General features: G+C 41.4%; 1 protein-coding gene across 1 annotated transcript in view; it reads left to right on the plus strand.

The window, feature by feature from the left end:
- Positions 1 to 26,389, plus strand: part of LRP1B (LDL receptor related protein 1B) — a 1,757,966-nt gene that overhangs the window by 1,059,387 nt on the left and 672,190 nt on the right. Inside the window, exons 19-21 of the mRNA XM_040358043.1 lie at positions 7,977 to 8,057; positions 10,972 to 11,139; positions 21,589 to 21,771. Of these exons, the coding sequence (XP_040213977.1) occupies positions 7,977 to 8,057; positions 10,972 to 11,139; positions 21,589 to 21,771 (432 nt within the window). The remainder of the gene's footprint in view (positions 1 to 7,976; positions 8,058 to 10,971; positions 11,140 to 21,588; positions 21,772 to 26,389) is intronic.

The following is a 26,389-nucleotide window of genomic DNA, read 5'->3' on the forward strand; positions in this document are numbered from 1 at the left end:
GAATTTAAACTGGGATAGTTGTCAAGTATGAGGCAGCTGCTTTGGGCCCCAGAACAATGACAGAGCCCAGGGCAGCTGCCCATTTTGTCCTGCCTTACAGACAACCCTGATTTTAGTCTGCATCTCCCCAAGGTAATACTTAAAATATGGCCTGATAGTGGGTCCTGAGGACAGGAGTTGGGAACCACTGCTCTAGTGCTTTATAGAGCTGCCCTGGGAAAATGAAACAAGGTATCTGGTTGGCTGTTGTAAACCATAAGAATGGCTTAGTCTTCTTAAACTTACATAGGTAGATTCAGGTACCTATGCCTAACTTTGCGGCGGCGTAGCTTAAGGCATTTAAGCTACGCCGCCGTAAGTTAGCTAGGCAAGTACATGATTCACAATGTACTTACTTGCTAAGTTACTGCGGCATAGCCTAAATCGGCGGGCGTAAGGGCACCTAATTCAAATGTGTTGTATGCTAATGGGGCTTGACCTTGCGTTTTTCAAGTTTTTTGCGAACTGCGCATGTGCCGGGCGCCTACATTTCCCAGTGCGCATTGCGGCTAAGTACGCCGCACTGGCCTATTGATTTTGACGTGGACGTAAACTACGTAAATCCCGATTCACGGACGACTTACGCAAAAGACGTAAAAAATGTAAATTTCGATGCGGGAACGACGGCCATACTTGACATTACTATTCCAATAGGGCCTAGCTCTAACTTTACGCGGCCTATCTCTTACGTAAACGGCGTACAAGTACTGCGTCGGCCGGGCGTACGTTCGTGAATCGGCGTATCCACTCATTTACATATTATACGCCGACCGCAATGGAAGCGCCACCTAGCGGCCATCCAAAATATTGCAATCTAAGATAGGACGGCGCAAGCCGTCGTATCTTAGATATGTTTAAGCGTATCTCTGTTTGAGCATACGCTTAAACATAAGTCGGCGTAGATTCTGAGTTAGGTCGGCTTATCTACTGATAAGCCGCCCTAACTCTTACTGAATCTACCTAACAGTAGATAAATGATGCCACTGTGTATTTCTTTGTGTCTTTCCTGCATGGACATAACTATTAAGCAAAGGAAGAAGAATATTATAGTGTGGGTGGATGAATCGTTGGTATAAAAGCAGGATCTTCAGTTTAAAACTGTTAACATTTTAAGCACGCTGTAAATTTCACCCTCTGTACTAATCCAACAAAATCTGGAGGTGAGAAAAATACTCGCACGTTCTAATGACTCTACTAGCTATGACAGCGCACAACAAAAACAGTAACCTTTAGAATAAATCCTGCAAGTGCTTTACACCTACACCATGAACAGCTGCATTTATTTTTCATGCCGCAAAAGACATTTGCAGTGACATATAGGCTGGGACAGAATGCCAGGAAGTGGGTTTTTAAAATGAATTTACTATTATATTCTTATTGATTTACATTTTTCCAATACGACGCAGAGAATCTTTAAAGAGTCAGCCTGCCTAAAGTGGGTGTTTTGGTTATAGACCGGCTCTGACAAATTGTACGTTTTTACTGACTTTATTTTTTCTCTGCTGGAATACATCTACTGCTGCTATGTACATGGCTCCTAATTGTCCCTGATTTCGAGGGACTGTCCTTGATTTTGAACAAAGTCTCTCTTTCCCTCTTTCCTTCTCAGGCCGCGTACACACGATCGGTCCATTGATGAAGCTGACTGATGGTCTGATGTGCCTACACACCATAGGTTAAAAAAACGATCGTGTCAGAACGCGGTGACTTAAAACACAACGACGTGCTGAAAAATAAGAAGTTCAATGCTTCCAAGCATGCGTCGACTTGATTCTGAGCATGCGTAGGTTTTTAACCGATGCTTTTGCATACTGACCATCGGTTTTGACCTATCGGTTATCAGTCCATTGGTTACATTTTAAATTTTTTGATCGAAGGTTAACTGACCGATGGGGCCCACACACGATCGGTTTGGACCGATGAAAAGGTCCTTCAGTCCGTTTTGACCGATCATGTGTACGCGGCCTCATTTGTCCCTCATTTTGGTCTGATCTATATACAGTGAAACCTCGGATTGCAAGTAACAGGGTTACCGAGGCGTTTCACAATACGAGCATTTTTTTTTTTTAAATCCTGATTCGGTTTGCGAGTGTTGTCTCCCAAAACAAGCAAGATTCAAGCCACAGCGTTGTGCAATACCGCATTTGCCCTGAGTTGAGGGGGTGCCAGAGCTGATCGGAGCCATTCGGAAATACGTTTCCGAGCCTTTCTGAGTTCAGCCGAGCTGTCCCTGAACCTTTCTGAGTATTTTCAAAGCTGTGGCACCCCCACCTCTGGCCACATGCTGTATTGCATGCCATTAAAGTCAATGCGGAACAAATTATTTTTGTTTCCATTGACTTCAATGGGGAAACTCGCTTTGCTATGCGAGTTCTTTGGATTACGAGCATTCTCCTGGAAAGGATTATGCTCGTAATCCAAGGTTCCACTGTAGTTGTATATAAATTGCACTACTTATCTGTCAAAAAATGTTTCCCAGTGCCTAAACTTTCATCCTATTTCTAAATTGCTATATTTGTAAATTTTTAAAGCCAGTACAGTATAAAGTAATAGTAGTGAAAAAAAATTAATAAATAAAACACTTGTGGGTTTAACTAATAATTTTTTGTATAATTCTAATTTAACCCCCTGGAACTGTCTTCTGTCGGCCCTTTAAGGGCTTTAGAATGCTGAGAAGCGAGGCAGGGTTTATGGTCACGTGACAGCCATGGTTGGCTGTCACAGCGGTCACATGATCAGAAAGCTCCTGATAGCCAGCAGGGAACGGGAGCTTTCCGTTAGCTGCCGGTAACTGTGCCTGGCACAGGCTTTTAGCACAGATCTATCAGCGCTGACATGGCAAAATGGGCTGTATGCAGAGCACACCGCCATTTTGCCCTGTGCTATTAAGCCCAGAATTCGTCTTAATGAAATAACCCATCTTTAAAGCTAAATAACAGACACGACCCAGATAAGAGCGCACATTTGTCCATAACCACTAGTGTGCCTGCGGAGTGAGTGCATCCCCCCCTCAATGATCGTTGGTGCTAAATGCACAGAGGGCACCTCGCCGGCGGACATACGCAAATGCCATAAACATCACACTCCAACCTCAAGACATTTTCTACTACCAGACGAGATTCAACCAGTCTCAGACTGCCCCAGTCCGTTCTATTTAGAGCGGGTTGCGGAAGTACTGAAACTGGGTGCCATTATGACAATACATAATAAATACATCTTCTAATTTCCACCACAGCGCTAGCTATTGCACGCAAATATGCGGCCACTCGACACCAAGGCCTGGCTGTTGAAAGGCCACACATTTATATGCGCCCAGCGCAAAGGGGTTAAGGGGGGTGTGACAGGGGGTGTGTCCTATGCCTACATGCTTTTTCTAATAGGTTGGGAGTTGGGAGGTATATATGTACTATCGTGGCATTAGCTACATGAAAAACAAATACACTCTTTGGCCATCATCTTGGTGAAACCTGATTATTACACCTATTATATTGCTTAACGTATGTCGATACCCCTCCAGATTATTTAGCTCTGGTGTTTCCAATGAAGGTACAGTTAGGTCTGGAGCGCTGGGTTGGCATGACTGGGTAAAAAGGGGTTTGGCATAGGAGGAGTTTTTGGTGGATTAAACGTAAACAGTATTAAAGTGATACTTACTGGATTGGTGGATTGAGCAGGAACAGGTGGAGCTTCAGTGGTCAGAGACGTAGGATGGTCTAGAGAAGCCTTTAGTAGAGCAGAGAAGAGCTTGCATTGGGACAACTTTACATTCTCCCTTAGTAATTCTGGTGGGTATTTGGATCACAGGACTCTAGAATGAACGGCATGCCTGTGATCCACAGGAGATGTATGGCCATACTTCTCCTTCAACCATTTTTGTTTTCTTTTACTTATTCCTATTTTCCTTTCTCTTCTCCGCTCTCTTCTTATTCCTTCACTACTATCTGTACATAAATTGTGAATCCTTCTCTGTACAACAGGAAGCAGAAATTCATTAATCTTGTTGTAAATATGAACACCATGATACTATAAAAACGATATTACACCTAGATCTGCTTTAGCTACTTGTGGTGGTCGCAACATTACAGGAAGATTACAGGAAGATTAGTATTCTAATGTGTGTTTTGTTGTTAAAGCGGGGGTTCACCCTATTAATAAAAAAAAAAAAAAAAAAATTTCTTCTAGCATAACATGAGGCAATATTTAAGTTTATTTTGCAAAGCAAATATACAAAAATCAAATACTTTTGACAGGGTACATTCGCTACATATCAATACAGTTGCAAGCATTCAATTAAATTACATTCATTCTTCTAGCATAACATGAGGCATAGTAGCGCGAGCTACAGTATGCCTGTCTTTATTTTTTTAGTCCGGTACTCACTGTGTAATCGTAGAGACAAGATTCCGACCCCCCTCGGGGAATGGGCGTTCCTATGGAGAGGCAGCATGATTGACGGCCGGCTCTGGCACGTCACGCTTCTCCGGAAATACCCGAAATAGGACTTGGCGCTTCACGGCGCCTGCGCATAGTCTGTGCGCAGACGCCGTATAGCGCCGTGAAGAGCCGAGACCTGTTCCGGCTGTCTTCAGGGAGCGTGACGTGCCAGAGCCGGCCGTCAATCACCTTCCCTCTCCATAGGAACGCCCATTCCCCGCGGGGAGTCGAAATCTTGTGTCTACGATTACACTGTGAGTACGGGGATAAAAAAATAAAGACAGGCATACTGTAGCTCGCGCTACTATGCTGAATTTTATGCTAAAAACATGTTAATAAGGGTGAACCACTGCTTTAATAAATAATTTTTTTAGGCTTCATTTCCATGGACGTTTTTACAGCCCCTTTTTAAGCCTTTTTCACAGCTTATAAACGCCTGTCCATGTTTTGTTTTGTTTTTGAGCTGGAGCTCAAAAATGCCGTGGTAGCGTTTTTGAGCGTTTTTGAGCGTTTTTTAACGTCTGGCGTTTTTACAGCTCTAACACTGGAGCTTCAGAACGCACTGGTCCTGTTTTTTTTTTTTTGCAGCTTAAAAACGGCTCAGCCATCTACAGCTCAAAAACGTCATGGTGGGCATGAGGCCATAGACTAACATGGAGAGCTGTTTTTAAGCTGCAAAAAACGCTCAGAAAAGTGGCTGTAAAAACGTCCAAAAACGTCCATGAAAATGAAGCCTTACTCTTAAGGCTAATTCACGTTTGTGATTGGGGGGTGGTAAAAACATGTAGTTAAGCTTATTTTTTAATGTTCTCAATTGCTCCCCCTTAGAGTCGGTTCACACTAGGGCGACACGACTTCCAGCGTGACTTTCAGAGGCGACTCCGACACGACTTGAGCATAAACCACAGGGCGATCTGGGGCGATTTACAACACGACTTGAAGTCGTCTCCAGGACAGGAGACTTTGCAGTGGCCAATCAAACAACAATCAGCTCTAGGGGAGGGAGGGGGAGGGAGAGGTTTGCCTGAGAAATGTATGTTATCTTCCTGGAAAGTCGCTTCAGTTAAGACAGTGATCAGACTTGAATCAGACTTCCATTGAAATCAATGGGTACAAATCGCCTACAAGTCGGATTGAAGTAGTACAGGAACTTCTTTTGAAGTCGGAACGACTCGAGTCGTGTGTATTAAAACCGCTCCCATTCACTTGCATTGTTTTTCTCGACAGCGCGACTTGGGACGACTTGAGGCGACTTCAAGTCGGATCCCAAGTCGCCCCAGTGTGAACCGGCTCTTAAAGTGTCACTAAACCCATATCATTAAAAACTATCAATAAATAATACATCTCTCCCTCTCTACTGGCATCTTCCTCTCCCCTTTAACCACTTCATTACTGGGCACTTAAACCCCCTTCCTGCCCAGACCAATTTTCAGTTTTCAGCGCTGACGCATTTTGAATGACAATTGCACGGTCATACAAAACTGTACCCAAATTATATTTTTATCATTTTTTTCCCACAAATAGAGCTTTCTTTTGGTGGTACTTGATCATCTCTGCAATTTTAATTTTTTTCGCTGTAAACAAAAAAAGACCAAAAAATTTGAAAAAAAAAACACAATATTTTTTACTTTTTGTTATAATAATATCCCAATTTAAAAAAATAAATAAAAAAAAAAATGTCCTCAGTTTAGGCCGATACGTATTCTTTTACATATTTGTGTTAAAAAAAATCGCAATAAGCGTATATTGATTGGTTTGCGCAAAAGTTATAGTGCCTACAAAATAGGGGATAGATTTATGATTTATTTTTTATTTTTTAATAGTAATGGCGTCGATCTGCGATTTTTTTTTTGTTAGGCCTGCGATATTGTGGCAGACATATCGGACACTTTTGACACTATTTTGGGACCATTCACATTTATACAGGGATTAGTGCTATAAAAATGCACTGATTACTGTGTAAATGTGACTGGCAGGGAAGGGGTTAACACTAGGGGGTGAGAAAGGGGTTAAATGTATTCCCTGGGTGTGATTCTTACTGTGTGTGGAGGGGACTGACTGGGGAAGGTGACCGATGCTGTGTCCCTATTTACATGGGACACAGCATCGGTCTCCTCTCTCCCTGACAGGACGTGGAGCTCTGTGTTTACACACAGAGCTCCACGTCCCTGTTGTCACTGCCGATCACGGGTACCTGGAGGACATCGCAGCCGCCAAGCACGCGCATCGGCATCTTATCGATGCGCCGGGCACAGTTTTTCTCCGCTGCGCGGCCCCAGCGCAAATGCAAATAAAAGGACGTCCAGGGACGTCCACACGGCAGATGAGAGTCGCGCTGTGGACGTCTTTCGTCTACAGCGCGGGTCTCAAGTGGTTAAAACATGCTCAGATCACTCCCATTCTTAAAAAGCCCTCACTGGACCCCACCAGCCTGAACAACTAAAGGCCCATCTTCTTGCTCCTGTTTGAAAACTTTTAGAACACTTAGTTTACAACTGTCTGAGCTCCTACCTCACTGACAACAACCTTCTTGACCCCTTAGGCCTCGTGCACACGACCGAACATGTCCGCTGAAACTGGTCTGCGGACCAAGAAACTTGTCCGCTGGAACGATGTCCGCCGGACATGTCCGATTGTCAGTATGACCGATCGGACATGTCCACTGGCACGAGAACCCGCGCATGACGTCGAAGTGATTCAACACATGCGTCTTCACGTCGCCTTCACGTCGTCGTCATGTCACCGCATATTCTGTCCGCGCAGATTTTGGTTTGATGGTGTGTACAACCATCAGACCAAAATCTCCGAGCGGACATGTCCGATGAAAACGGTCCGCGGACCGTTTTCATCGGACATGTTTGCCCGTGTGTACGAGGCCTTACAGTCTGGCCTTTGCTTACTACACTCCACTGAAACTGCCCTACTGAAACTCACTAATGATCTATGAACTGCTAAAACCAATGGCCACTACTCCATACTCATTTACTACTCAAATTCTCTTCAGCCTTTGATACTGTTGACCATCCCCTCTTTCTCAAAAAACTCCACTATCTTGGCCTTCAAGACTCTGCTCTCTCCTGGTTCTCCTCCTACCTATGAGAGTGCTCCTGCTGCTGTCATCAAATTCAGTGACACGGGAGCGAGGGGTGGGGCTGTGTCCTGTTGTCTGTGTCAATAGATGCAGCAGCAGGACTCGGGACTGAGCATGCATGAGTGCCCCCTTGGAAAGCAGCTCTCCGAGGGGGGCACTCGATGCGGGGAGGAGCCAGGAGCACCGCGGGGGAACCCCAGGAAAGGAAGATCGGGGCCACTCTGCAATACTCTTGCACAGAGCAGGTAAGTATGACATGTTTGTTATTTAAAAAAAAAACACAACCCCTTTAAAGTCCCTGTTGCTTTGTCATCTTGAATATTTATTGAATATTTTTTGCTCTGTGTAAATTCTGTTTTGTCGTAAAAGTCAAATTCTTCATCTAATGATGAATAATGTGTTTCCCCCACAGATCTGCAGACCTGTGATCCTGTGACGCAGTTTGTTTGTGGAAATGGAAGATGTGTCAGCCACAAATGGCGATGTGACTCAGGCGAGTATTGTACTTGGCGTGTGTCTCCATTTACTCTAGATGTGGGTAATACCATATAGCAATTTCCCATTCCATTTCGAGAATACTGCAGCTCTTTTGACGTTATCGACTGCTTGATGATCGTCATATAGCCTTGTTGTATATAACATATACTGTGTGCATTGTGTGAGAATTTGTGTTTTTATGTTATTAATGAAGAAATAATTATGAAAATGCAAGCATGTCTGTACTGCTTCAGCTTCAGGTGACACACTGAAATTAGAAATATATATATTTATATACCATGTTTCCCTGAAAATAAGCCCGGGTCTTATATAAATTTTGACACCAAAAGACACAGTAGGGCTTATTTTCGGGGTAGGTCTTATAATGCCATGTGCAGTGTCTCTCCCTATCTGCCTGTCATGAATACCCTGTGTAAAAGTGCTTGTAGAATGTTGGTATCACACAATGCAAAACTGCTGCATGCTGAGATGTAGTGCCACATACCTTCTTATATCGCCTGTGACACGCCGGTGAAAGGGGGGCCCGAGATCCCCCGCTGACATCTTGGAGAGGGAGAGATTAGCTGAGTGCAGCTCATCACTTGCTTTGCCCGCTGGAGATCTCTGAGAGGGGGAGATCAGCTGAGTGCAGTTTGCCACTTTCTTAGCCTGCCGAACCTCTCCTCCCTGCTCCGAGCACTGTGGGAGGTGGAATTTTGGGGTAGGGCTCATATTGCAGCCCTTCCCTACACACGATCGGTTAAAACGATGAGAACGGTCTGATGGACCGCTTTCATCCAAATAACCGATCGTGTGTGGGCCCCATCGGTTATTTATCCATAGGTTAAAAAAAAGCAATCTTGTTTTAAATTTAACCGATGGATACCTAACCAATAGAAAAAAAAACGATCGTTAGTAGGCATGTCCATCGGTTAAAAATACACGCATGCTCAGAATCAAGTCGACGCATGCTTGGAAGCATTGAACTTAATTTTCATTTTCTTTTTTTCAGCACGTCGTCGTGTTTTACGTCACCGCGTTCTGACACGATCGTTTTTTTAACTGATGGTGTGTAGGCACGACTGACCATCAGTCAGCTTCATCGGTTAACCTATGACAACGGTCCATCAGACCGTTTTTATTGGATGGACCGATCGTGTGTATGTGGCTTAAGGCTGGTTTCCCTGCATCCAATTTGCATAGCAGGAGATTGTGACAGTCTCTGGAGCCGGTTTCATATATCTCCGCAGCGGTTTGAACTGCATAGGAGTCCTGTGCGTCTTTTGGTCTGTTTCAGGTCTGAATTCAGCCCAAAATTCCCAAAATTCAGGCTGAAATCGGACCTGAAATGGTGACTGGAGACGTACCGGACTCCTGCTGTGGTGTAAATCTGGCCTTAAAAGCAAAAGACATATTAAAAAAAATATATATATATATATATATATATATATATATATATATATATATATATATATATATATATATATATATATATATATATATATCTCATTTGGTTTAAAGTGGATGTAAAACCGATTCATGAAATTTGAGCTGGGCACATATATCTGCAGTATTTTGTTATCTCTTGTCAATGAGCTAAGCTCTCTTCTGAACGGTTCCTCTGTTATCAGCCTGAGAACTCCTGACATATTTTTTTACTTTTTAGACAAAAGCAGCCTGAATCTTCTGTCAAAGGTGGTTGCTAAAAAAGATTAGCAGAGAGCAGCTCCTATTACAAAACAGCTCTGAGGCCTCGTACACACGATAGGTTAACCAGAGGTCAACGGTCTGATGGACCGTTTTCATCGGTCAAAACCGATCGTGTGTGGGCCCCATAGGTTATTTAACCATCGGTTAAAAAAAAGCCAACTTGCTTTCATCTTAACCGATGGATTCCTAACCGATGGGAAAAAAATGATCGTTAGTAGGCACAACCATCGGTTAAAAATCCATGCATGCTCAGAATCAAGTCGACGCATGCTTGGAAGCATTGAACTTTGTTTTTTTTTCAGCACGTTGTTGTGTTTTACGTCACCACGTTCTGACACGATAGTTTTTTTAACCAATGGTGTGTAGGCGTGACGGACCATCAGTCAGCTTCATCGGTTAACCGATGACAACGGTCCATCAGACCGTTCTCATCGGGTGGACTGATCGTGTGTACGAGGCTTGAGAGTCTCTGTCTATGATGAGAGGGGGTGTGTGCCTTTCCTCCAATCAGCAATGTTAACTATCTTGGCTGTATGCCCAGACATCACACTCTCACACTCTGTGTTAACCAGGAAGAGAAAATCTCCTAACACAATCTCAACTTTCTAAACAGTATATAAATGTGAAGACAGCAGATATGGATGTAAAACCAATGTAGGGAAATTTGGTTAATCTCTGTGTATCATCTGAGGCTGTTCACTTTACTGGGTGTATGGAGGGTTTACATCCACTTTAAGGGGGAAAAAAAAAGTTTACAGTACATGGCCCGAGAGCTGGAGGTGACGTATGATGTTGCTCCAGTCCTCCAAGGGCATAGAGATGAGCAGCGGCCATCTTGCCATCGCTCATCTCTATAGAAAAACACTGCCAATTATGGGTGGCTCACCGATCGGTAATGTAAGTCCGGAAACCACCAGGAATCACCCAGAGGTGGGGCACTTCTCCCGCCGCTTCTAAAAATGATCTGCAGCTGGAATGATTTATTTTTGGGGGGAAAACCGACCACCTGAGGGGGAAAAAAAATACTGGGGTTGTGGCATCTAGCTGCAGCCATAACCCCAGTATTTAACATCAAAATCATGACGTAAATTCCCAGTCAGGCAGTCGGCAAGGGGCTAGTAAATATCTTTGATGCAAAGGCACAGCACCCACCACAGGTAATCTAATGAAGAAATCATTTTAATACACGTCATAATCGAGAGAACATTTCTTGTTTTCAGATGATGACTGTGGAGATGGCAGCGATGAATCGGGATGTTCGGTTTCGTGTTCGGAGAAGCAGTTTCGATGTTCCAGTGATCGTTGTATCCCAGCGCACTGGGTGTGTGATGGAGATAATGACTGTGAAGACTCTAGTGATGAAACCCATGCCAACTGTTCCAAAACAGGTTTGTGTTATTACTGTACATTTTTACACACATAAATCCCCGTCCTCGCTCTGTCAGGAGCGATTGCGGATGCCCAATGGAGATCGCGGCCGCCGGGCACGAACATCGGCTCCTTAGGGACAAGCGCCCCCCCTTATACTCCTTAAAGCGCTCGCCGTACAGCTACTGTGATTTGCGCAGAAGTGACATTCGCCGGTGGGCAGTCGGCAAGTGGTTAAAGCAAATGTATGATTATGCAAAAAAAGAATGTCTGTTGGATGGTTCTACTACTTTTTTGTGAATAGCCTGCTGAAATTTGATATCCTACTTTCACATTTCCAAGACAGTTGAAAGTATCAGAGGTGGTACGGAGCCCTCTACCTGTCTCAAGTAAGAACTACATCTCCCTTTATCTATAAGCAGTTTACTAAAGGAGTAGAGCATATTTCTAAATTAATTTCCACGTATCTTAGTCAATAAGGCAAAAAGGGTAAAAATTTACTATGCAAAGAATCATGTGAAAGAATAAAAAATTAAGTATATTTTATGATTAGATTATGGAAGAGAGCATTAATTAAGCAAAATAATGTTTTTCTTAGCTTAGTGAATGAGGTGAAGTTGTGCTAATTTCAATAATTTAATCATATGCAAGTGAAAATTCATTTTTTATGGTAAATATGGTGAATCACCTCGTTCACTAAGATGAAAATTCATATTTTTTTATTATTATTATTATTATTATTATTATTATTATTATTATTATTTATTTATTTATTTATTTATTTAATTTAATTTTTAATTTTTTTCCTTGCACATAATTAAGTATACATCGCATGGGGATTTTTACTTTGTTTCACCTTATTTACTAAGATAAATGAAAATTCACTTTACCAAGAGAAAATTCTTTTTAAATTTTCTTCCCAATATATTTTTATTGAAAAAGTTTTTTACTATATACAAATATACAAATAATGCATATCGTATAAAAAAATTATTGAACAGGGTTACATGGTAGTGGGAGTAGGTAAACATAAATGAACATAGTAGAGTAGATGAGCTTTAATTAAACGCCAATCTAAGCAAAAGTGCTCTCTCTCTCTCTCTCTCTCTCTCTCTCTCTCTCTCTATATATATATATATATATATATATATATATATATATATATATATATATATATATATATATATATATATATATATATATATATATATATATAAATTATTATTATTATTTTTTTATTATTTTTTTTTTTTTTGCACATAATTAAGTATTCATTGCATGGGGCTTTTTACTTTGGTTGCGTTTTACTTTGTTTCACTGTATTTACTAAGTTAAGTGAAAATTTAATTTGAAAGTGCGCATACTCTAGTAAATATGGGTTAGTATGTATAAAGGACTCTAGGGAGATGTAGTTCTGGTCTAAACAGGTAGGGGGCTGTGTGCTGTGTTTCAATTGTGATTTAACAGAAGTGATTTTATTCATATAATTATACATTTACTTTAAGGGTAGATGAGATTCCCATGTGGCTCGCAAGCTACTGGTTAGAGAAAACTGTTGTGAGGCATTCTACAAAAGTCTATATTATACACAGTTATATGCCCCTCAAGCTCTAAAAAGCTAAAATTGAGGATTTTAGTGTTTATCGCAAGTAAAAAGTTTAACTTCACGGATTTAAAGGTTATTACTTTGTATGGTCCATTTTTTTTGTGTGTGCCGAAGTTGGGGGTAGTTCTTGAAGTCTGACACACATAACATTTTGGAGGACACAGTTTGCTGAGTGACAGAGCTCCGTAGCGCCATAGCCCCGAACCGAATGCAAAAGCCGACATTAATATTGTGTTTATATGAGTGTAAAATACTATTGAAAGCAACTGCTTTTTTATGTCTTTTCATAAATCTTTCTCCTTTATACTATGCGAAGGCTGAAGGTAAAAATTGCTTTCTGTGCAGTCTTTTTTATGATCTCATTTAACATGCCAAGATTTTTCCTTGAATATTTAATATATACCAATAGCAGAAAACACTTGTAGTTACCTGAACAATTAAAGTTACAACTCAGACCCCCTTCCCCCAACTTTTTATTTGGATCTATTGCTCGCTATCTTCAATTTGGGACTCCTAGTGAGAAATCCACTCCTCTCCATAGGTGCTCAACCTTTGGCCCTCCAGCTGTTGCAGAAATATAAGTCCCATGAGGCATTGCAAGCCACTGACAGTTACAAGCATGACTCCTGAAGGCAGAGGCATGATGGGACTTGTAGTTCTGCAGCAGCTGGAGGGCCACAGGTTGAGCAACCATATTCTAGAGTCACCTTTCACATCCTCATTGTATATGCTTTCAATCATACAATAGGGATGGGCGAACGGTTCGGCCTGAGCATACGTTCCGGCCACATTTTGGTTGTTCGGAAGTTCAGCAAACAACGAACAATATGTGGAGTTCGGGGGAAATCCGAAAGCCGTGGAACTCCGTTAAAGTCTATGGGACACTAACATAAAGTGCTCATTTTAAAGTCTTATATGCAAGTTATTGTCATAAAAAGTGTTTGGGGACCCGGTTCCTGCCCATGTATCAATGCAAAAAAAGTTGTGATTTTAATAATGCTTAAAGTGAAATATTAAAAGTGAAATATTCCTTTAAATTTTGTACCTGGGGGGTGTCTAAAGTATGCCTGTAAAGAGGCACATTTTTCCCATGTTTAGAACATTACCACAGCAAAATTTCATTTCTAAAGGAAAAAAAGTAATTTAAAACTGATCGTGGCATTTTTTTTCACGGTCGTGTGCATGCAATGGAGGCTTGACAAGAATCACGTCGAGAAAAACTTTGTTTTTTCCATGACATTAAAAACGGTCGTGTGTACGCGTCATAAGGGTCTGGAGTAGGACCAGAGGAGAGCTGGAGCGAGGGCCACATGAAATGGCCTGGAGGGCGGGATTCAGCCTGCGGGCCTGGTGTTTGACACCTGTGCTCTAGGGGATGAAGGCAGGTGCAGAGAAGTGGGCTGACCAGAAACAGGCTTATTCGGCCCAGTGGGGGGCCACACCACACAAGGGTCAGACAAACTAGACAGGAGTCAACACTGCAATATTGTATATGAAGACCCACTGTGGAAAAAGTATCATTGAAGCAAATCCTTTTCATAGGATCAGATAAAGATTTTTTTAAGAAAAAAGGAGAAAGAGGGGGGGGGATACGGAGTGGGGGGGTGGGTGGGTTGGTTGTAACTTTGCTTGTTTCGGGTGAGTTAAGCCTCGTACACACGATAGGTTAACCAGAGGAAAACGGTCTGAAGGACCGTTTTCATCGATCAAAACCGATCGTGTGTGGGCCCCATAGGTTATTTAACCATAGGTTAAAAAAAAGCCAACTTGCTTGAAATTTAACCTATGGATTCCTAACCGATAGGTCAAAACCGATCGTTAGTAGGCACGACCATCGGTTAAAAATCCACGCATGCTCAGAATCAAGTCGATGCATGCTTGGAAGCATTGAACTTCGTTTTTTTCAGCACGTCGTTGTGTTTTACGTCACCGCGTTCTGACACGATCGCTTATTTAAGCTATGGTGTGTAGGCGTGACGGACCATCAGTCAGCTTTATCGGTTAAGCTATGACAACGGTCCATCAGACCGTTGTCCTCTGGTTAACCTATCATGTGTACGAGGCTTTATTCAGACAGAGACTGACGGAAAAGTAGCATTTTCAAAAAAGAAATCTGATATTCCAATATGGTTGCCCCCCCAAATGTTTCTCTGCAAAGTTTTCCTTAAACTGACAGTATATATTAAAATAAAACTCATCACACAAATGTTCTCTGTAGATAATACAATCTTTGTCTGTGGGTAGTCAAAGATTAATAGCGGATTAATGTTTCCCTCTGCTTTGATGCAATTTGCTATCCTTTGACGGAAAATGCTTCTACCCTCTTTTTCCTTTTTTTATAATTTAATTGGAGGATTATTGAAGAACATTTGAAACATCTAAACCATAATTCAAATGAAAATGAACACATCATAACGTTGACCACCAGCCTTAAATTATGACAAAAAACATTTAGAAAGCAGCAAATTTGTTACACTTCGAAAAATAAGATTTGGCACATGCCGCGGCGGGAAAACATAACCTTTCTGCAAACGTTTCTGCCTCCTTCTGATTTTTACCGAACCGAGCACGTTACTCTCTTATAAATGGCTCTGAAAGGGTTTGAATTGCCCAAATTGAGCATTGATTACATTTAAATGATGCTTCTAAGCATCAACATAGGGATTTCATAGCATGAACGCTGGCATTAATTTAATTGTAAGGTATATATCAACTGTCCTCACACAGTTTAAATGAATCATTATTAGCATCTAACTAGAGCATGTGGGAGTGAGATTGCAATTATATCACAATGCAAGCCAGAGAAAATCACTTTTATCATCCTCAAATATAAGAACATATATTAATAACTATAAGACAATACGCCATAAAACAGAGCATGGCAGAATTAAATTAAAGTTAAATTTATTTTAAATGGAATACAGCAGCCCTGGGCAAGCTAGCCGGAACAATAAAACATTTGACAATTAGCACGCTGATATAGAATGCCTTCTAAAATTACAAGGGATAGCAAAAAAAAGGTCTGATTTCTAAAGCCTCATACACACGGTCGGACTTCAAGCAAACCTTTCCATGGATTTTTGTTTGAAGGGCGTTGGCCGTGAACTTGGTATGCATACACACGGCAGGACTTTTTCAACAAACTTTCCCCAAATCACGTGGTTTTTCAGCTCTTTTCTGCTCTTTACCGCCGCCCTTTGGTCAACTTCTGCTACTGTTGGTTGATTTTAGCATTAGTTCTGAGCATACGTGTTTGTACTTTGGACTAAAGTCCGATGGACTTCTGTACACACAATAGGATTTTGCACCGTAGGACTTTTGTTGCCGAAAATGTGTCCGTTTGCAGAGCGATAATTTGTTCGATGAAAACCGAAAAAGTTTGTCTGATGGAGCGTACACACGGCCAGATTTTTTTGAAAACCTGCTCATTTTGAAGTTTGTTGTTAAAAAGTCTGATCGTGTGTATGAGCCTTTAAGCCTCATACACACGTCCAACTTTATAGCCATAATTGTCTGACCGGAAAAGTTGGTTGGAAGTCTGTGTGTACGAGGCAGCCATTGATGTGATTGGACTTAGACAATGAAAGCAGGAAGATAGGGCCTGATCCACAGCCAGCGGGTGTAACTTAAATATTCGGATTTAAGTTACACCGCCGGAAAATCTCTACCTAAGTGCCCGATCCACAAAGCACTTACCTAGAAATTTTCTGCGGTGTAACTTAAATCCGGCCGGCGCAAGGCGTTCCTATTTTAATGGGGCGAGTCCTATTTAAATTAGGCGCGCTCCCGCGCCGGACGTACTGCGCATGCTCCCGACGTCATTTTCCCGATGTGCTTTGCGCGGTTTTACGTTGCACCGGGTTTTGAGAATCGCGACGGGCGTAAAAAAAAAAACGAGTTGCGGCGGGAAAAAAAAATGTTTTAAAAAAAAAAGACAGCGACGCGGGATAGAAGGGTCTACTTTTACAAGGTCTAAACAGTTTAGGCCTTGTAAAAGCAGCCCTAATATTGCGAGGGCAAACTAATACTTACGGAGAAAAAACGAAGCGTAAAAGCTTCGTGGATCTCCGTAAGTGCTAATTTGCATACCCGAAGCAGCATTCCAACGAGAAATGCCCCCAGCGGCGGCTGCGGTACTGCATCCTAAGATCCGACAGTGTAAGTCCCTTACACATGTCGGATCTTCTGCCTATCTATGAGAAACTGATTCTGTGGATCAGTTCCATAGATAGAAACAGGGATACGACGGCGTATCAGGATCAGGCCCATAGTTACTAATGGTGGCATTGTTTTTGTTAAAGTAAAGTAAAAAAATGTTGTTAATGCTCAAAGCAAACTTGATCTTTGTAAAAATATAAAAATCCTCACTTCCTGTTCTTCTGTCTGTAACTCCACACAGTAATTCAAGGCTTTCTCCCTGGTGTGGAGTGTCGTGCTTGCCCCCTCCCTTGGACTGCAGGAGAGTCAGGATGCTCTCTACGTTGCAGATAGAGAAATGAGCTGTGTGTTAGTGGGCGTCCTGACTCTCCTGTAGTCCAAGGGAGGGGGCGAACACGACACTCCTCACCAAGGAGAAAGCCTTGCATTACTGTGTGGAGTTACAGACAGAAGAACAGGAAGTGAGGATTTCTCAGAAGAAACAAACAAAATGGAAGGATGAGGTAAGTGAAGGAGGACTGCACTAAGGTATAGGAAGCTATTTAGGGAAAAAATGTTTTACCTTTACAACCCCTTTAAGTATTTGTAAACCTTATTGAATATAATACTTGATGATGATATGTTTCTGATACTTGATGCACAGTATATATGTTAAAGCCCTGATGAAGGGAGCCCTGAAGCCCAATAATATGTTGGCTGCTCTATTCAATATGTTTTAACAAATAAAATCAGTCTGGACTAGAACTCCTAATCTGGCACAATCTCTTTAATCTTTTTCAAGTGCTAAATAGTAATGTGCTATTGGTCCTTTGAATAGGGTGGATGCATGGGCAAAATCTTTACTAAAGGCTTCAACACTTTATTTTGTATTTTGCCAGAGCAGTTGCTTGATTACTCATGCATCCTGCTGTGATAATGAGTTACTGAGCATGACCCAGACTCCAACCTTCACCCTCTGTCTTGCAGCAGATGTTTCTTAAAAAAACTGAAACACATCATCTTATTTTTTTCCTTTATCTCTTCTAGTGTGCGCGTATTTGCCTTGTTTTTATCTGTAAAAAGACACAGAGGAAAAAAAAAAGAAAGAGTTGTTTCTTATTTTAATGAATGCATGCGACTTTCAGCTTGGCCCGTGGCCTTTTTTTCCATTGCCTTGTTCCCCTTTTTAATTTCATCATTATCTTCAGAATAAAAGAGTATTGTCCCTTGTAAATGTCCCTTTTAACAGTCTCTAAACTTTTGGGAATTTGCATAAACCGAATTAATTGCCAATTAACGAGCTTTGCTCGCAGCCTCTTCCAGCAGTTTGCTTCTAGTAACGACATTTTAGGGCACAAATATTAGCTGATATGCCACACTTAGAAGTTCGGAATAATGTAAATAGTGTTTTTTCTTCGTAAAAGTTGGTCATCGGGGTACTTTGTCGTCCTTTCATCAAAACAGGAGACTTTGATGTGGTGTGAAAGTCGGCTTTATAGTCTAAATCATGGTAAACAACCTCTCCATTTCAACAACAACATCATAAGAAGCCTTCAAAGCTTTTAGGATGCAATTAAATTCCGCCTTGTTCCATGGCTCAGTCATACGTGTGATGTTAGATGTGTAACAAGAACATTTCTTGTGACTTACAAAGATGGATTTGGGATTTTTTCGGTCATATTGATAAATTCCTTTCAAGCATGTTACATGAATTTTTGTAGTATTGCTAAGTTATTTTCAAATTACGTATTTAAAGCGGGGGGTTCACCCAAAAACAATTTTTTAACATGACATTCAGCCGAGTTGTCATAATGACAATCGGCTGTTTTTTTTATTTTATCACCGTACATACCGTATTTTCACCGCCGCTTCCGTGTATGTCTTCTGCGGGACTGGGCGTTCCTAATTGATTGACAGGCTTCCGACCATCGCATACAGCGCGTCACGAGTTGCCGAAAGAAGCCGAACGTCGGTGCGGCTCTATACGGCGCCTGCGCACCGTCGTTCGTCTTCTTTCGGCAACTCGTGACGCGCTGTATGCGACGGTCAGAAGCCTGTCAATCAATTAGGACCGCCCAGTCCCGCAGAAGACATACCCGGAAGCGGCGGTGAAAATACGGTATGTACGGGGATAAAAAAAAAAAAACAGCCGATTGTCATTATGACAACTCGGCTGAATGTAATGTTAAAAAAATTTTTTTTGGGTGAACCTCCACTTTAAGACCAAAGCTATAATTGTTTATAAAGCCTGACTACAGAATCAGACCCCCAAAGACATCCCACCTACAGCCTTTTTTTTTTTATATTTGTATACATGCCTTTGTTAATAAGTTTTTGTTCCAGTGGTGTGACATCACAGGTCCCCTTCTTCCTTGGATAGTGGCCAGGTCTTGAATGGTCCATGTTATTACAGTTCCCTATGGCATGATCCTATGAATCCAAGTCGGCTTAAGGAAGTGCCCCTAGGTGGCAACTCCTTGATGTCCTGGGCTCATAGGAATTGCAATGTTGCTGGCTGACATTCAGCTCTGGATCACAGAGCAGTGAGTCATGGCAGGGTACAGCACTTGAGATGGGTGAGTTTAACCCATCGGGGGAGTGTTCATCACGCGGTGGATTGCGATCAATGCTTCTGTTGGTGGAAGGTGCACATTAGGACATTTGTTGATACTCATCTGTGATACTCTGAACTGGTCACATCACCCCACTACTTTCAGGACTTTCATCAGTGGTTTTGACCACGGGTCCATCATTATTATTTTAATTTTAGCACTGTTTTGTGTAATTTAATGATTCAGGACATTGAACTGTTTTATTGTTTTAGCACCATTTTCTAATATATATATATGACCCGGGACACCCAGAGACTTTGTAAGGATGAGGGGTACTCCTGTACCGGCGTCACTAAGGAGCCTTATGTCTAGGGTCACCTTATGTCCGATAGGGCCATAGGGTGACTGAGAAATTACATTAACAAATTACAGGACAGGGGACATCAAGAATAATTCATGTTTGCAGGATGTCTTGAGATATCACAAGTTGTTGGCTTATTCAATGTGGAGACACATTCTGTTGAAAGGTGTTAATTGCATCTACTCCTAGACATTTCATTGTCCATTGTATAAAGGTGTGACTACCTGTCTGTCGGAGAAAGAACGTCTGTCTAACGATGTGGATTGAAGGGAACTCATTGTGTGATGGTGTTTTGTTTGAGTTCTGTTAATGAAGGAATGTGCAGTGATTAGGTCATGATAATTATAGCCCGGCGCCGACATGTCTAGAATGTTTAGTAATTAGCTCAAAGAATGTGATTGAAGCCCCCCACGGTGTGATGTGTGGGTGGGGAGTTGATTGTTGCTTTAATGCCTTGTACTGTATATAAGACTGAAAGTTACCATTAAAAGTTGTCATTACATTTGGAACAAGTACAGAGCTTTGTCTCGTCTTGATTCTGGGCAAATGGGATGGATCGGGTCCTGTTGGTTGGAGTGTCGATAAGCTGTCTTGGATGGGATGGAAGGTCGTAAACGGTGGTGACCGTTACAATATATATCAACAAAAGTCAAGGGATATTTGAAAAAAATTAAGGGAAAACTGTAGAGGTCATCAGCTGAATGTTTTCTGTATATTGTCTTTAAAGAAGTGACTTGCTTTATGCCGTGAAACGTGTTGATGGTTATATCATTACTGAATATATAAAATGTCTCAATGTGGAAGATTTATCAACATTCTCTACATCTTCATGGGCATTTCTGTTCAAACTTATAACTCCTGGGACAGAAGCCACCGCTACAGAGGAAGCATTGGCTTATGCGGCTCTGTGTATTACCTGAGGCCAGTCACTTCACTGGGTATATGTAAGGGTTTACAACCACTTTAACGACATGCCGACAGCGCTATAACCAAATGTAGCCTCATCAGTGCCTATCAGTGCAGCCTCATCAGTGCTACCTCATCAGTGCAGCCTCATCAGTGTACATCAGTGAGGAAGAAAAATTATGTATTTTCTAAATTTTATAACAGACACTAAGATTTTTTTTTTTTAAATGTTCAATCTTTTTTCATTTGTTTAGCAAAAATTAAAAAAACCCAGTGGTGATTAAATATGGCCAAAAGAAAGCTCTATCTGTCTCCAAAAAACAATAAGCACTTTGTTTAAAGTGTTGCATGGCCACACAATTTTTATTCAACATGCGACATTGCTGAAAGCTGATTGGCCTGGGCATAAAGGAGGGGGGAAGTGTCCAGTAGGCAAACGGTTAAGGCATCCTGTATCAAAATAAATGGGCTGGCAGAGCATCTTAACACACGCAAAAAAAACTAAAAAAAAACTGATATTTTTTATTAATGCAGTTTGTCACAACGGACAGCGTGTGGATTACAGCACTGTGTTCTGTAGTTGTGCATTAGTGTGACATTCTACATGTGACCCTAATGAAATGAAATGAAATACTTCCACCAGCAATGCACAGATCTGAATGAGCACTTGATTCTTCGCTAAGGATTTTATGAGAGTAACTGCACTACTAAAATGAATCCTCAGGGAAAATGACGCACACATATACTAAACATTCTGTATTTATTTTGTATAAAATTAGACCTGAGATAAAAAGCTGATTTCTTGATTGGTTGCCATAGGCTCAAAGCATGTAAAGATGATTTTCTCTCTTTCGGTGATTCACATCTGTGCTAGGTATTGATCTAAGTATAGTGTTTTCTTTTTCAGCAATGCCAGCTTTGGGATCTTGTGAAGGCAAACAGTTTCAATGTCAGCCAGATGGCAATTGTATCCCAGAACTTTGGCTATGCGATGGGGAGAAGGATTGCGAGGATGGCAGCGATGAGAAAGGCTGCAATGGAACTCTTCGGAAATGTGATGCCAAGACTAAATTTGCATGCAAAAATACAGGTGAGAGCTTGTCTGAGAAAGGATGTATTTACCATGAGACAAAATCAGTGCCCAGGCCAGAAGGTAATAGTGGACAATACCAATAGTTCAAGAGTTATAAATTGACATTTTTTTCCTCCTAATGCGACTTTCCGGAAAGCCTCGGGTCACTTTCATGCCACGTACACACGATCGGTTCATCTGATGAAAACGGACCGATGGATTTTTTCATCAGATATCCGATGAAGCTGACTTTCATCAGTCTTGCCTACACACCACCAGTTAAAAATCCGATCGTGTCCAACGCGGTGACGTAAAACACAACAACGTGCAGAGAAAAATTAAGTTCAATGCTTCCGAGCATGCGTCGACTTGATTCTGAGCATGCGTGGATTGTTGACCGATGGATTTCCCCACAGATGATTGTTTTTTTCTATCGGCTTTTTAACCATCAGAAAATTTTAAAACAGGTTACATTTTTTTTCACCGATGGGAAAAAAAACGAATGGGCCCACACAGGATCGGTTCTTCCGATGAAAACGGTCCATCGGACCGTTTTTATCAGACGAACCGATCGTGTGTACAGGGCATTAGACATGTTCTCATTCATGCAGGTCATGGTATAGCTAGTAGTAGTTAAAGTGTTTATTACCCTAAACACAATTAATAAATGGATCCTGTTTCTTTAAAGCAGGGGTCTCAAACTGGTGGCCCTCCAGCTGTTGCGAAATTACAAGTCCCATCATGCCTCTTCCTGTGGGAATCATGCTTGTAACTGTCAGCCTTGCAATGCCTGATGGGACTTGTAGTTTTACAACAGCTGGAGGGCCAGCAGTTTGAGCCCCATGCTTTAAAGCATGTTATATAGCATAGTGCTTGTGCTGTGTAATTTGGCCCCATGTATAACCTAAAATACCTGGCTTATCCTGCCTGGTTCTGCCCTCCCCCCTGTAAACTGACCACAGTTTTTCATGGCTGCTGAGCCCTGACACCGTGGTCAGTTTACATGCCTTCGTCATCTGCAGCCCTGCTATGTCCTTTTCTGTCCTTCTCTCCTCCCTCCCTGCCTGTCTGCTCATGACTACTGACTAGACATGTGCACTGCCAAAAAAAATTTTGTTTTTGTTTTCGTTTCATTTGTTTTTTTTGTTTTTATATTTTATTTTTCGGGTTATTTGTTATGAAAGAAATTAATTATTTCAAATGAATTAGTAACTTTGGAAAACCTCAAATTAGTTGTTCTTATTTTCGGATTTTCGTTGTTTTGATTAGTGGGATTTTCTAATTTACTAATTTACAAATATACAAATTTACAAATATACGTATTTTCGAATTTACAAATTTTTTAATTTATAAACTTTCGGAAAAATGTGTTAAACTGTTTTTTGTTAATTTGAATACTTCCAAATTAACAAATTTGTTGAATTTCGTATTTTTTTTTAATTTGGAAAAAAACGAATTGCATTACATGTCTTCTTGTGACAGTGCCCGTCCCTTCCCCTTCTGCGGTTTTAAAAACTATAATCTATTCATGCCATCCCCTCTGTAATATAACAACGTGTCCCAGTGTTTTTTTTTTAATTGGTTAACTGGATGGACTAGTGTCTTTTTTCAACCTAACTATGTAACTATGTATACTCCATACTCATACTTTTCTGCTGCCTTCAACACAATAGACAACCCACTCCTCCTTAACAAACTCCATCCCCTTGGCATTATTGATTCTGCTCTTTCCTGGTTTTCCTTCTACCTATCTCAGTGCACTTTCAGTGTCGCATATAACACCATCTCCTCCACTACTCTTCCTCTTTCTGTTGGGGTACACCAAGGCTCTATCCTTGGACCCCTCCTATTCTTTCTCTATACCTTCTCCCTGGGCCAGTTGATAACTTCCCATGGCTTCCAGTACCACCTTTATGTTAACGACACCCAGATCTATCTTTCACCTCCTCAACTCACCCTCTCAATCTCCTCACATATAACAAACTTGCCGAGTGACATATCAGTATGGATGTCACACCACTTCCTCAAACTCAATCTTTCTAAAACTGTGCTTGTAATATTTCCTCCTCCCCGATCCCCTCCCTGTGACTTTACCATTGAGATCAACGGCACAACCATTGGTCCCCCCACTCACACTAAGGTGCTGGGTGTAATCCTAGACTGTGACCTCTCCTACAGCCCCCCCATCCAATCACTGGCTACATCTTGCCACCCTAACCTCAGCAACATTTCCAGAATTCGCCCCTTCCTGACTAAGGACACCACAGAACAACATATTCAGTCCTTGGTTATTTCTCACCTTGACTACTGCAACTCTCTCCTCACTGACCTAACCTTACACAGGCTATTCCCCCTCAAGTCTATCGTGAATGCTTTTGATAGACTAATACAACCTTACTAACCGATCTGTGACTGCTGCTTCTCTCTGCCAATCCATTCACTGGCTCCCCCTACCCCACGGTATAAAATTAAAGACACTAACCACAATATACAAGGCCATCCATAACATCACCCCCAGCTACATCACCAACCTAATCTGCAGATATTGCCCAAATTGTCTTCTCCACTCCTCCCTGGACCTCCTACTCTCTAGCTGCCTTGTCATCTCCTCCCATGCTCACCTCCAGGACTTCTGCAGAGCCTCTCCCATCCTCTGGAACTCTCTGCCCCAGTATGTCTGGTCAGCCCCTACCCTATTAGCCTTTAGGCCATCCCTGAAAACTAATTTATTCAGGGAAACCTACCCCACCTCCACCTAAAAACTGTACCCGAGTCACTTCTATAAGATTATCCCCCGCAGCTATTACCTTTGTACCCTCTCCCCCTCCCTTTAGATTGCAAGTGCCATGAGCAGGGCGCTCCTATTCCTTATGTATAGAATTGTATTGGAATTGTACTGTCAAAAATAGTTTTGCCTATAGTTACACTTTAAGTACACACATGTGAATTAGGTTTAAAGGGTCTGTATCAGATATGGTATACAGAGAACTGGCCCATAGAATCAGAAAACTGATATATACATATATACAGAACACGTATAATGATAAATAAATTCTTCATCCGTTTATTTAACTGTTTGCCTGATGTTTAGCTTTAAACACAAATTCTTATTTGTAGCTGTTGGGAGGAAATAGTAATACAGGCTTATAGCCAGTCACACAATCCATATGTTCTCCTCGGTTATGGCTGAAATACTTCTGCCACTGAGATATCCCTATGTGGCCGGGCTGACTTCAATGGAAACAAGTTTCTGTGAAATGTCACGTTGCCCAGGAGCTGCTCTGTTTCATTGTTTCGCCACACGCATTAAACAATCTGCATTGCTGTGCCATGGTTCACGTTGGACTACCATCTGGAACGAACAACACCTGGGCACCCCCGGGCACGTGCATACAGAGTGCTACATTTGCAGATCTCAGAAGAAAAATACCAAGTAAACAAGCATAAATTTTACCTGACAATTGCTTGGCTGTAACTGGAACAGCTGGTAATGCTCCCATAAAGTTGAAATATAATTGAGATGTATTTCCTCTTTAGTGATACTTAAAATAGAGTAAATAACTCAAGCTTTTCACAAATGGCCAGAGTAGGTTTTAATTCAGTTACTGTTCCTGTCTCAGAAGGTGGCTCGGTACGGTGAATTTTTGCAACACAAATGCAGAGTTCTTAAAGGACAATTCCCTGAAAAAGTTACTGTACAGTAGACATAACGCACTGCTTTATCTGCTTAAAGGGATAGTTCATCTTTACCAAAATACATTTTTACCAATACACATGTAGGTAAAAAAACACCTATGCAGGTTTAAAAGAGAAGTAAGGCTGAGCCTTGTTCTGTGTTTGAATGGGTACACAGAATGGGGCTCAAAAGCGAGAAAGCACAAGTGCCCCCATAGCAAGGGACTTGCTATGGGGGCACTCAGTAGGGGGAAGCAGTCAGGAGAGCTAGTGGGGGACCCAAGAAGAGAAGGTTTGGGACTGCTCTGTGCAAAACCATTACACAGAGCAGGTAAGTAAAATATGTTTATCTTTTCTTAGATACAAAAAATTACCATTAGTGTCAATAAACCAGGGGTAGGCAACCTTCAGCACTCCAGCTGTGGTTTAACTACAAATCCCATCATGCCTTGGCCTCTAGGAGTCATGCCTGTGATGGTCAGGGTCTTGCAATGTCCCATGGGACTTGTAGTTTCACCAAAGCTGGAGGGTCGAGGTTGCCTACCCCTGCTTTAAACCATTGACTTTCCATGACTTTTTAACTTGTACAAGTTCATCGTTATTCTTTATGTAAAATTTTAGTTAGTAGATGAAAACTTTGATGATTTAGAATTTAGATGAAGAGAGATGTGACAAGCAATTTTAGTAGCATTTTACTCAAGATCCCACTTATTTTGTCACCAACAGAAGAGAGATTGGCTCATTATCCTCTAAGAAAAATGAACTGAACTACACACAATTAGACTTGTAGATTTCATCCAAATCCCATATATATATATATATATATATATATATATATATATATATATATATATACAATATACAGTATCTCACAAAAGTGAGTAGACCCCTCAGATTTTTGTAAAATGTTATTCTTTTCATGTGACAACACTGAAGAAATGACACATGATACTTTGCTGCA

The sequence above is a fragment of the Rana temporaria genome, chromosome 6, assembly GCF_905171775.1.
Source record: "Rana temporaria chromosome 6, aRanTem1.1, whole genome shotgun sequence".
Lineage (NCBI taxonomy): Eukaryota > Metazoa > Chordata > Amphibia > Anura > Ranidae > Rana > Rana temporaria.